Source organism: Castanea sativa, chromosome 4, assembly GCF_040712315.1.
Source record: "Castanea sativa cultivar Marrone di Chiusa Pesio chromosome 4, ASM4071231v1".
NCBI classification, from domain to species: domain Eukaryota; kingdom Viridiplantae; phylum Streptophyta; class Magnoliopsida; order Fagales; family Fagaceae; genus Castanea; species Castanea sativa.
This window is the reverse complement of record NC_134016.1, coordinates 34,695,871-34,709,908: the sequence shown is the minus strand read 5'-3', so window position 1 is coordinate 34,709,908 and position 14,038 is coordinate 34,695,871. Positions and strand designations below refer to the sequence as shown.

Below are 14,038 nucleotides of genomic sequence, written 5' to 3'. Positions count from 1 at the left end.
CCTATGGTCACTTTTTGTTAGATTATTTACTGTTCTAAGGTTTGACACACGTGATTTGACATGACACCTAAATCATCACTCCATGGACCAAAATGAGAAACTAGAGCAAATGGAGGGTAAAATCGAGAAAACGGCTAAGAAGCAAGGAACAAACCAGGCACATCACATTTAAAACTGAAAATGTAACGGTAACTTTTCCAAAACATCCTCTTGTTCTTTCTTCCCCATCTTTGCTTTAAACACAAGTCCCAAACAGTCCAAATCCCACAAAGGAAACAGAAAGCAAAATACCCAAAAGCAAAAAATCACAACAGTTTGTGTAGAGAGTATCTTATAGAAGATTCAGAACAAGATCTCTCTCAGATATGGCTATGTCCAAAGTAGAAGAAGAAGAGACACAGAGGCTTGTTATTATGGACACTACGAAAGTGGTGTACTACTTGCAACCATTGATGTCTAAAGAGCTTCTCTGCAAATTCCCTGACAAGTTATCGGCTTTCGACTTCGACTACACGCAGAGCTCAATATGGTCCCCTTTGGTCCCGCGGGCTTACAGTGCCATGGACTTGGATTCTGATTTTGAAGATTTGGATTTCATGACAACACCCACAAATAGAAAGCTCTCATTTGGTGGTGGTGGTGCTATGGTGTTAAGCAACAAAACCAAGTTGAAGAAAGTCACTTCCAACATCAAGAAGAAGCTCAACATCAATCTTAATCTTAATGTTTTGAAGATGAAGCGCATGCACAAGAACAAAACCAATCCAGCTGAGTTCTCCCCAACTCCTCTAAAGCCCACTTTTCCTTGTTTCCCACACACCACAAAGGTATTTCTATTCCTATTTCTTTCTACAGAATTTCTTTTCTTTCTATATTTTTTAATCTAGAAAAAAATTTAGGAAAACTTTGGCTCTATTGTCACGGTTCAGATCAGAGCTTAAGAAAAGCAAAAAAGAACCTTAGTAATTACAGCAACACCTTATTATCGCCATTGTTAAGAAAAACCCAAACCAGTGAGCAATGGTGCTAGGATCTCTCTTTCTATCACTGCTCTGTTTTTTTTTTTTTTTTTTTTCTGAGAACTCTCAATTTGTTTGTTGAAGAGACTTGAAGACTTGAAGTCTATGTCTATCTATTTGGTAAAGTAGATTCCACTCTCTACCTTAGGAAATGAGGCCTGCCACTTTGTGTATCACGCACTATCAAAGACCACCCAAAAAAAAAAAAAAATCAGATTTTTATTAATATTTGTTACATTTTAATTTTTAGTTTTGTTGATACCACGGTGGCTTTTGATTTCATCAACTTCACCTTTTTAATATTTTATGTTAAATTCAAATTTGATACCGGTGGTTTATTATTTGTTTACTTCAATAATAGTTTCGATAAATCAACTATGTTTATTTGAGGGAATAATTATTGGTTTATATTATAGCAGTCATGTGATTCAAATTTGTATAAAATGTACAATATTGTACATATTTGTATAAATATATAAAATATTATATATATTTATTTAGTTTATAATGTAAATTTTACATGAATATTACAATGTAAACTAATAATTTTCTTTTTGATAATTAGTAAATCAATTATGATATTGTTATATATATTTTTTATTATGTTTGCTTAGGATTTCAAATTTTTTATTTATCTTATGAAAGTTATGATATAAAAAATACATTTGAAAGATAGAATTCTGCATTTATTTGGACTATTTTAGTCTCTCTTTTTTTCAATTTTCACTAATTTAAAATATTTATTTATATTTTAAATTATTGTAAATTAATTATTTATGGATTCTATAATTTAAATTATTTATGAATTCTATATTTATTTATTTTTACTAATTATTTATTTATATTTTAACCTTGTATTGAGTGCAATTTATTTTGGTTCATCACCTGATTAAAAAAATAAAAACAAAAAAGCATTTTCCTTATTATATTTTACACTGTTCATTACAGGCTTGGACTAAGGCTTTGAAAGCTGCCTCTAAACATTTCAAGAAAAAGAAGAAGAAAGATCCCACGGCCCATGTGAAGCTCTCCAAAAATTTGAGGGATGGGAATACTTAAAGATGACTATTCAATTGGAAATATCTGTGTTTTTCTTTTTGGTCAGTTCATTCAAATCTGTATTACCCTTGCAGCAGGTACACCGTACACCGTACACCGTACATTACTATCATGTTATTCAAAAAGTGTAAAACTTTTATTAATTCTTGTAATGCATAATATTTCAAGGCCTTTCGCGTGTAAATTGTTGAAGGAATTTAATTTTACTTGAGTTTTACTGGGTGTAGAAGAAATTAAAATAGTAACGGCTAGTTGGATGAAAGTCTTCCTCTGAGTCGGTGATAACAAAACAGAGAGCATGAGAGTCTCTCCGTGTGTGAGTCGGAGAGTGACGTAGTAAATTTATATATATGTATCCCACTTTGGCAAGAAAAAACTAAACGCAAAAATACTTTCTCTTGAAGATTTCAATACGCAAAAATACTCTCTCTTGAAGATTTTGGTAGTAGTCGTGGCTATGGCTATGCTTTTGGGTTTAGATGCAAGAACTCGTGTGGCTATGGGTTTAGATGCTAACCCTTGTATGGGTTTGAAGAAGGCTCTCTCTTCTGCTTCTGGTTATCCTTCAAAGCAGCAGCAAGATGATGATGGTAACAAGAAGGAAGCGATCTCAACATTGTCTTCTGCTGCCAGTAACAGTGCCGAGAATAGTGAAAAGAAAGAGAGGATTGTGGTCAAGATTAATTTGGCTGCATGGAGGCAAAGGAAAGCGCAAAAGGAGGAGGAGGAGAAGAGGAAGTCATTGGAGTTGAAACTTGAAGCATCAAAAAGAAAGCTACAACTTGGATACCAACAAGTTCAAAAGGCCAAAAGAAAGATTCAATTGGTGGATTTGAGAGACATCCCTAAGCCTGAGCAAGAGATTAATCTTTCCAAGAAATCCAAGTGCCATTAACATGTTGATGATGATTCTTCTTTTTTTGTATATTTTAGCCTTTTAGATTTAATATGATTTTTGAATTCTTTGTACTTAGTTCATGAAGTAATCAAGATGATAATTTTTCCATTTTAATCTGTTACATTTGAATGTATATCATTTGTTAGTATTGAATGCATTTGTGTTTAAGTCAGTTAGTGGGGTTGCGTTGGATTTAAGTAAGTGAACTCTATCCGACTCTGAGTCGGAGTGAATAAAACCATAACAGAGAGATTTTAGGGTAGAGAGAGAGAGAGGTTACAATGGAAATAGGTTTTATTTGAGTTTGAGAGAGAGAGGAACAGAGGATTGATTGAACAAACAGAGTTAGTGTTGGCGGGAATGGGTATGATGGGTTCTAATCTCTAATACAATGGGTTAAATAAATAGGTCCATAGTCCATAATATTGATGAATACAAGATGGGCTTGATTGAATGAATTTTAAGGTTGGATGGGCTGGGAACAACAAGCCCATGAAAAGATGAAATGTATGTGTAATGTTTTGTGGGATTTGTTTGTTAAGTCAGTGTCAGAATGAGTTTTTTTTTTTTTATAAAAATTTAGCTAATTGTTTGTTTGGGGTAATAGAGTTTTAGAGGAGAGTATGCTAATGGTGGTTTCTAATGCCAAAGCCTGTTGCTAGTTAATGACCAGAGAAAGAGAGAGATATATTCCAATGGAAATGGGTTTTATTTGAGTTTGAGTTTGAGAGAGGAACGGTTAGTGTTGGCGGATATTAGCGAGATGGTTTCATATAACTTGACCCATGACTGAACTCCTTTAAAGACCCATGACTGAACAGCTAGTGGGATTTGTTTGTCAAGTCAGTATCCCCTTTCTCTCTTTTAAACCTGACCCATGACTAAACTCCTTTAAAGACCGCAGCTTCATAGTAAGTTACCCTTTTTTTTTTTTGGCTTCTATGTATGTGTTTATAAATATTTGTGTTAATCACACGGCAGCTTCGTTTGTGAGTTTGGCATTATGTTATCAACGTTGCATTATGCATGAATGCCATATATTTGTAGTTGCACTTGTTTTTTTCTTACTGTTAAGCCAATGTGTCAACTGTGGTCTGTAAGTTGTGAGTGGAATTTGAAAATTGAAATTGGTTTCTTATCAGGGTTTTTGAGTGATTGTTAGAGCTCAAGTTGGGCATTTGATGTTTATATGATAAATATATGCACTTAGAAAATACCAATTGCTATTGGTAAAGAATTAAATGGTAATTGGGGTAAAAACATGTTCTATTGATAAATTGGCTTCAATCCTAATTAAATAAAGTTGATACAGATAAAGTTTTTCTCCCCATTATAAAGGAATTAAGGTTATCTTCTCTATGTGTGCATTGTTCTCTAATCATAAATTCAGAATTTTTTGAGTGGTGAAATGGGCGGGCTTACTGCAGTGTGGGGGTGGCGCCGGGTATGTGTCATGGTTGTGGAACAGTGTGGTGGTGGTTTGAGGTTCCATTTGGGATGTTGTGTTTTGCAGTGATGTGGATTTGGCTACAAATGGTGGAGGTTCAGCTGTGGGGTGGTGTAGTGGTTTTCTTCATCATGTTTCAGTGATAAAATGGTAAGGTAGTAGTAGTGAGTTTATGTATGAGTAATTAGACAATGGTGTGGTTCTTTTCTTGGTGACCATGTATTGGTGAGGGAAAGGGACTGTGTGGTGGACCTGGTGGTAGAAGTGGTCAAGTTTAGAAGGTTAAGTGGTAACTGTAGCCTGTAGGGAAGTTAAATTGAAGTTTGGGGTGAGTAATCCAACTCGCTGGAGTGATTAGGTTGAGTTGGTGGTGAGTTTGGTAATGGGTGAGTTGGCTTTGGTGAATTTGGGTGGTTTGAAGAGAATTGGTGAACTGAGTTGAGGGTGGATGAGTTGCTGGCTGTGTTTATTTGAGAGATAGTTAGGTTGGCTGTGGCTGTTTGTTGTTGTATATTGGAGATGGTTTTTGGTGTGATCTGAGACAAGGTGGAGCCGAGAATGGGTAAAAGGGTAATGAGAGCTGAGGGTGGTGTAATTGCCTCAATCGACTATTATGTTTGTGAAAGCAGTTATAGATTATGTGATAATTCCTTAATTGAGATCATGTAGAGACCAGATTGCCAATATGTAATGCTGAAATCAGGGTACTAATATCATGAGCCAAGTGCTAAAGACCACATGCTGAACTTATATAATAACTCCATAATTGAGATCATGCAAAGACCACATAACCGATATGGAGTACTTAAAATCACTAATATCACAAAAAAGTGTTAGGAGACCACATGCTGAACTTATCTACCATGTTAAATGCTCTAAGCTCTGAATTTTCTCATTTCATTTTTTTTTTTATCCTCTATCTTTAAGATCTTAGATTATTTTTTGTTCCATTTCAATTAGGATGCTATTAACTCTTTTTGTTTTTTTAGTTTTAACTTTTAAGTTGCAAGAATTTTGTCGAAACTCTATCTAAAGAGATCTTTGTCAAACTAATAAATTAAGTAGTTTGAGTGGAAGCTCCGAGATTCAAAGTCTTGTCTTTGTGAAAAATATTAGAAAATGTGAAAAATGGCTTGGTCATGTCACATGCATTGTAGACCATTCAGAAATTGTAAAACTATCACTCCCCTTTTATTCAATTGTTTGTTTGGTAATTGGGACAAATGTGCAAACAACAAAGGGGCCCTCTTTTTAAATTATTTTTATAGATAATAAGCTTTAGTAGAAATAATTATTTTCCCTCAATAATGGAATGGACAGTAAGATTGGGTTCAGGACTGGTGGAGTGTGTGCATAGCTTGTCAATTAAAATAAAAAAACTACAATGGTTTTTTTTTTCTAAAGATGGGATAAAAAAATGATGAAATTCTTCTATTTTGAACTAGGAAGCATAGACACTAGTACGGGTACAGGTACAACATGGTGACATAAGCAATTTTTGAAAATTTATAATATTACACGGCAAGTACAACACGACTACGGCACCCCAATGAAGTGTCCATACTTCCTAGTAGTTTTGAACTTGGTGTAAAACCACATATCATATATAAGTCATGACTACCAGATTTGTCCATTTCCATCTGGAAATAGTGTCTTCCATACGCTAGCTTGGTAGGTCGTAGGGCACGGAATGATGAATCTATCTTTTGCTAGTGCGTGGTTTGGGAGCAAGTTTCATTGGATAAATGTTATTATAGTATGGTTATAGTTGTTAAGATTGTGATAATGATTTTGCGTCTTGGATTTTTCTGTTAGCAAAAAGAATGATTTTAATTAAAGGATTATAATGCTACTCCCTTCAAAATTTTGACTCTACAAGTACACTAAAATTGTGTAGTTTAAAATGAACATGTCCCGAATGGTTATTTTATTCCAACTTCTACTAGATTTATTGAAAATACATGTGTCCTTCGTCTAGAACAAGTTGTCATGTTGTTGGCCCCAATCCTCTATGGTATTGCACATCATTCAATACCTCTAAAACAGACATAGGTTCCTACATTTTATATAATAAACAAGCATTTGAACTTTAAAGTTTGTATCTAATGTCAATACATAGATTAAAGACTCACACTTTAATCTGTGTTAGTGTTTTTAGGCCAAGAGTTGATCTTTAAAAAAACTAGCTTTGAGAGTATCGTGTTGGTGCTTTTAATATGTGAAATTATAATAAATAAATAAAATGGGTGATTATATATATCGGATGATAATACTAATATTTAATCTAGGATGATGATCATACTAATAATAATAATAGTATAAATAAATTAAAAACTGAATGCTTTTTTAAAGAATGCATTTGTATGTTTTTGATAAATTGTCATGACAAGTACTTGATGTGAATTGTCAATATTTTTTAATGCATTGTCATTGTAGTTTTCTTTATGTGATTTCTCTTAATAACATTAGATTTTTTTCCCCTTTAATTATTAGTGTTGTCTGTTGTGACATAACTCCACCTGTGTCGTTGCTTGGTATCGTATATTTTGTTCACAATTAGTCCCAAGCCTAGAGGCGGAACTAGGATTTTATGAATGGGGACCAAAATTATAACAAATACAAATTTGAACTAATTTAATTGAGTTTAACAAGAAATATGAAGCGTTTGGGGAGCTAACCATATTTATTTTGTAAAGTTTAGGTAAATTTAGGGGTAAAAGTCTAATATTTGAGAAGTTTGGGGGAGGCCATGGCCCCCCACTTCTCCAAGTAGTTCCACCCCTGCCCAACCCTTAATAAAAGAGGAAGGTTGCGGTAATTTGATGGCCAGCATAAAATTTATGCACTCTATTATGAATGGATTCATAACATATAATTGTTGGGGTGTTGGCCGACCTTATCTAATACATTGAGGAGCCATAGCTGATCCCAGAATTTCGGGACTAAGCTTTGTTGTTGTTTTTGTTGATGTAGTTGTTGTGACATATTGATTGGGTAGGTGGTACAGGATTTACCAGTCATGGATTTAGGTCCTGTAGATTGCAGTGTGTAAACTGGACATAATACAGATCGCTCCACAGATATGTGGAGGGTCAAATTGTGATTTTTCTTTCCAGTAGCAATTAATTATTAAGGATAATTACTCTAGTAAAAGAGGATGATGCTGATAAAAATAATAATAACAAATGTATTGGTAAATTGTCATGACAAGTGCTTGGTGTCAGTTCTCAATATTATTTAATGCATTTTCATTTTAAGTACTGTTTTGTTTATGTGATTTTTATAATGATATTTTTCTGTTTATTTTAAGTTAAAAGTGTTGTGACATACAAATCGAGTGGGTGGCGCAGGATTTATCAGCTATGGATCCAGGACCTATAGATTGTAGTGTGTTAACTAGACAGGATACACATCACTCCACAGGTTTGGAGAGGCAACATATGATTTACTTTCTAGTAGCAATAATAATTAAGGATAATAATTCTCGTACCAAAAAATATTAATACTAGAAATTTGAATAAGAATGGTGCAGTAATAAATAGTAATCATAATAGTAGTAACAATGATAATTTGTAATGGTTGTATGGAAATGTGACATGCTGCCGAATCTCAAGCCAATGCAATTGCAGGACCCCTCATCTTATTGCAACTATGGGCACAAGATAGATTCCCACATATAGCTCCACATCAATTATTTAGACATCACATTGATGTGGGTGTTGATGCTGCTGGACGCCTGGACAGCCACACCTTCCAGGTCTGTTGGGCAATAGGTATAGCTTTAATTTCAATTTTCTATATTATCTGTTTTAGCATTCTTGATAATTACTCATAAACATGCATTGTTTATAAGTGATAAGATAAACTCTCAGTAACGAAGGAAAGCACAAACTTGATACAGACTCCAGATCAGGTTAGTATACTTGTGTATCATATAATTATAGCAGTTTTGTTCTGAAATTGTGATATTGATATGGTGTTCCATATATACATAGGTGGTCTGGCAGCCATATTCAGACAATGTCATTGCAGGGCTGCCTAACTATTGTTTAGCTGGGCAAGACATGGTGTCTACTTTGATATGCATTCACATGGTGGAGCTTCATCAACTGGATCTAGTATTGTGCCAGTTTGGTCTTCAGCAGGGTATACCTGCTGCTTGTGATACTTTTGTTGACTTGCATGAGATTGATTTGGAACGTATAAGTCACTTGTCTGATCAGAAAGAGATACAGGTAATAGCCCAAGATGCACTCCAAGCATTATGTGACCATCGTGGATTCTTGAAACCAAGGGTAGAACCTGGTCCAGAGGCAGTAGAGTTAGTCGATGCCATCCACGTCTACATCGACAAACATGGGTCACAGTAACCTGATCAGTAAATGTTTGTTATAATTGTTTGTCTTAAGAGTAACTGGAGTAAGCTATGCTTTATACAGAGTCTTATAAGTTATAACCAGTTTTGGGTCTTTACTCTTTATCTCAGAATTAGTGTTGCTTTGGATTTAGTGGCCAAACTCATGTGACTCTATGTTTGCTTGGAAACTAATCCTAGAACATTACTGTTGAAATCTGCTCCCTTACAAATTAGTAATTACTGACCCTGGTTAAGTCGAAGGGAAGTTAATTCTTCATAGACATGTTTTAAGCCTGAATTTTCACTATTTTGCAGTTGGTTGATATTGGTATGGGATAGGGCTCACCTTACAAGATGCTTTACCTTATAGTCCATTATTATTATTATTATTATTATTATTATTATTATTATATCGAGATGAATAAGTAGCATATTTGTTAGCATTGAATTTGATTAGAGAGATTCTTGATGATTATTGGTAGACATATTCATCAAAATTGCACTTGACCTTGAAGTTTTTTATTTTTTTTATGGGAATGAAATCATTGCTATAAGCAATTAGCGTGAAGTATAATTCTAATTTGACTAATCCTTTTAAATATATAATATAGTTATATAAACTATTACAGAAAACCATAATTAGTCGTGACACATTTCAAGGAGGTATAACTACGGCACGTCGTAGTAGCAAAAACCACTAGTGTTTGCAAAACTACAAGCCTTCTCTCATTTTAAAAAACAGGGGTAATCTGGCCAACAACATTTGCAAAATTATAAGCCTTCTGTTATTTTAAAAAACAGGGGCAATCGTTGGACGTTTTTAATCTAGTTATTCAATTAGTTAATTTATAATTTTTGTTTCAACAAATACTACAATACAACAAATTTCACAATTTTTTTCCATAAACAAGTATCACAATTTTTTTCCATAAAAAAGTATCATAATTTTTTTTTACAATATGTTAAGGTGGCAAATAATGATTATTGCAACATCACTTTTACTTGGTTCATCATTGGATAATTCTAGGGATACTAAATTTCACAATTTACTGACTTATGCACTTGTAAGTAATGAAAACTTTCTGCCCACTATTCATTATAGTGACCCACTACATTTGTTAACTACTTGCAACAGCACAAGTTTGCAAGTTGTGAAATTGAGTATGAGAATGAGTATGTATTTAGGGGGACTACCATCATTAACACTATTTTTATGGTATAATAATCATAGCTTAACGCCTCAGCCGTTGTAAAAAATGTGAAATTTATTATATCTTTAGACATATCTTTTTGGTTTATTATTTAGTAATCATTCTTTTTTCCTTTTGGTGTAATACTGAGAAGGTGGTTATGCTGTATGCTATTACATGTTAAAATGGTCAAGCGTTGTGTTGAATTGTTGATATTAGAAAAACAAAATAATGGCAGTGTCATTTTTTTATTATCAAAACAATAATTACAAGGGAACAGAGATTTTAGTCTTTAATTGGAAACAAAAAGCAAGACCCCAAACTTTGCTTGGTAGGTAAAATAGGGATTCTACATTAAATTTAAATCAAATCTCACCCTCTCCTCGAAAGGGACTATATATATATATATATATATATGTGGGTTATCATATATATATAAATATATATATAGATTTTTTTTTTTTTTGATAACCTATTGTCGGGGACGTTTTGCGAAAAGGGCCAAAAATGTGAGAATGATCCAAATCTCCCCTTGGGTTCTTTAGAAGTGTTTATTGTGGAGAATCAAGCCAAAAATTCCAAATGTATAATGAACAAAAGGCTAATAGTGCTTTTACAAGAGAAAATCAAAATGCTAAAAACAAAAGTGTAAAAAAAGTATAAAAACATAACAAGTCTGAAACTTCGACCCACAATCACAGAGAAGAGGAAAATGAGGGAGGTTGTGAGGAAGAGAGGGAAGGTTCCCTGTACCCATATTTCCACCCCTAAGGTTCAGAATTGTGAGAATATTTCTTGGCTCAATGGGTTTTTGCTCTCAAGTTTCAGCTCTATGGGGAAAACGTGGTTCAACAAGTTTGAAACTTCGACCCACAATCACCAAGAAAAGGAAATTGAGAGAGATTGTGAGGAAGAGAAGGAAAGTTCCCCTATACCCATATTTTCACCCCTAAAGTTCAGAATTGTGAGATTGTTGACTGGATGAATGGGTTTTTGTTCTAAATTTTCAGGTCTCTAGGTAGAACGTGGTTGGTTTCTTTATGAGTTGAAGAGAGAGTTTTATATAGAGTTTGGGGTGTTGCTCTTGACTGGTTTTTGAGTAGTGGAAAAGACTTTTATCCCCTATGATACTATTTTGGTGTTTTCTCTTGGGTTGCTTTTGTTTAGGGAAGAGTTTGGTATGCTTTTAGCATGATTTTGGAAATAAAGTGAGTTTTCTCTAATTAGTTACCTTTGTTAAGAAATTTTAGACTATTGGGAGGCTCAGCTAAGTGAGGGCTAGCATATGGAGTTGGCCAATGGGAGCCAACTATGTTTAAAGGAAAAAAAAAGGTTTGGGAAGAAACTTTGGGCCACAGTCACCCAGAGTATAAAAGTTGTTTTGGGGTGAAAATTTTGGATACAAGACCTCCTCCATGAGCCTGAGATGCTACCAGTGTCCCTTGCCCACTTGGTAGCACGCATGGGCTAGGCTCATGCAAAAGGTCCGAAAGGAACCAACCCACACCCTCCAAACAACTCCTCCTCAATTTCCCCCATATGTCGCATGGGCTTTGGTCATGCTTAAAATAATAAATAAAATATAATACATGAATCGAGTCTATAAGGAAGTCGAGCTTCATTGAGTCGGGCTTGTACGAAATGTGTCGCGAAAATGAGTATCAACACCTATTTATATTTATATATGTTTATTTGGAATAAAATTAATTTGTAATAATAAGATGATGTGAATATGTTATCTGTCAAAGTAAAGTGAAATAGGGTCTTCTTAAATTGGCTACATAGTAATGTCAATTCACCATTGTACTTTGTGCGTTCTTATCTACCATCCCGAAATTACAAATATTTGTTTCCTTAATTGCTTTGTGAGGCATGCCATAGGTTCAATTTTATCTACTTCTTGTCTAGACTGAATATAGCAGTCTCACAATATTTAATCTAGGCGGATAAGATATTATTGAAGAAAAATTTAAAAACAGATTTGATTTTGAAAATGTTAATTAAAATAAGTAATGAAATAGACAATAAATTAAACACAAATTTAATTGTCACACATAATTATAAACTCATTTATTTTTCAGTGCCAGTATCCAAATAAACAAAAATAAATCAAAATATATATTTATCAACAGAGAAAATTTGAAGGAGTAATTCAAATATATATAAGAAATTTAAATAGATAATTTGATTAAGAGTATATGGAGAATATAAATCTATGTACAACAAGATTAAAAGATGAACAATATAGTTGAAGATTTTCAAGAGAATTTCTTTATACGTGCTTCAAGTTCTTTTGCATATAAGAATTTCTATAAACAAAAAATATTTATTTATTTTTGCTAATAACAAAAAACACCTATTTAATTGGCTTTTCATATTATCCTTACATTTGAACTAGTATTCCTAATTTGCAAACTTACATATATTTTGAATGCACTATTAAAGTATGTCTAATTTGCAAACTTCCCATATTATTTTGAATGCACAATGTAGAAAGTACAATGGTGAATTGACATTACTATGTTTATTTAATGGTGCAATTTACATAATATGTTCTCTACAGTCTACACTTGTCTAAAGTAAGATCACTCTAGTTCCACAAGAAATATCTAATTCAAGCCTGGCTAGGTACTCTTCCTCTCACATCAGACATAACATTGAATAAACATACATTCACAACTAATGTACTAACAAGCAGATGCAGACTAAAGCACCAAACTCTCTTACACAAACTGAACCACAACAATCCAATTAAGCAAACATCAAATTGTAACTAAGACACAACTAATGAACAGAAGAACATACTTGACTGTTATATTAGAATAACACTCTATTTAAAAGGAAATTACAAAAGTACTTGGTAAATATCATACCTCAGAATTTGCAACTTGAGGATAAAAATGCCATATTCAAACGAAAAATTTGAAGGCAGAGCACAAAAAACTGTACCAATTGAGTCTATGCATACATGCTAAGTGGAAAAATAAGATGAACCAAAACTATAACTAAAAAATCTAAAGCTTAACAAGGGCTTCAGCTGTATGATACGCCTGCCTTGAGTTCGTTCTTCTTTGCCACGGCTAGCCACCCAGAGATGAAGACGTAGGAGATGCTGCTACCCAACTTCAACTTCTTGAAAATGATGGTTGAATCTGGATGTGGGTGTGCAATTGATTCTCTGCCTCTTGGGTTTGTATATGGGAGACTCTTCTTTAGATAGCACTGATGCAGAGTCATTAGGAATGGCAATGGGTAAAGCAGAATAGCTTCCCAAATGGGGGGGTTTCTTTGGTGGAATGATTCTGAGTCGTGGGACGGTCTTAGGTGTAGCAGAAGCCTCTGGTTCTGCTTCTTCTTGTAGTAGATAAGCTTTCTCTGGATCTACAGCAGCAATGGATGAAGCAGAAGAGCTTCCCATATACCCGGGTTTCTTTGGTGGAATGATCTTGACTCGTGGGATGATCTTGCATGCAGCAGAAGCCTCTGGTTCTGGTTCTTCTTGTGGTAGAGAAGCTTTCTCTGGATCTGCAGTGGCAATGGATGAAGCAGAAAAGCTTCCCATATCTCTGGGTTTCTTTGGTGGAATGATCTTGACTCGTGGGATGATCTTGCGTGCAGTAGAAGCCTCTGGTTTTGGTTCTTCTTGTAATAGAGAAACTCTCTCAGGATCTGCAGTGGCAATGGCTTGAGAAAACCTCTTCCTTTTGATGTTCAAATTTGGCAATTGGGAACTGGAATGACGTTTAGAACAACCAAGATTCGATCTCTTTTGGTGGACGCTCGAAGTGGGTCTGAAACAATGCTGGAGCTTCTTCTCTTCCAAAGGAGTGTCATCGTTTTCTGTGACCAGTGGCAGTGGCAAAGGAGTTTGATCTGATGTGTTGCGGAGGCAGTGAAATAGAATGAATTTCATCAAAACGCTTTGACTGAGCAAGTCCATTGCATCTTTTGCATTCTCAGGCATGAAATCTTTGAGCAGTACATCCAATGACCCAACATCACAAAGTAATCTCTTAGGAGATGAATGAGAACAGGAACAAGTCTCCATCATTCTTAGATCAAATAATT

At 34.3% G+C, this 14,038-nt stretch overlaps 1 protein-coding gene across 1 annotated transcript; it reads left to right on the top strand.

Annotated features, from left to right (window-relative positions):
* The first annotated feature begins 234 nt into the window (after nt 1-234).
* Nucleotides 235-2,284, top strand: LOC142631109 (uncharacterized). Its single transcript, XM_075805192.1, has 2 exons — nt 235-827; nt 1,968-2,284. Exons 1-2 carry the CDS (start codon nt 366-368, stop codon nt 2,076-2,078), a joined length of 573 nt encoding a protein of 190 aa, XP_075661307.1. The 5' UTR covers nt 235-365; the 3' UTR covers nt 2,079-2,284.
* The last annotated feature ends 11,754 nt before the right edge of the window (nt 2,285-14,038 follow it).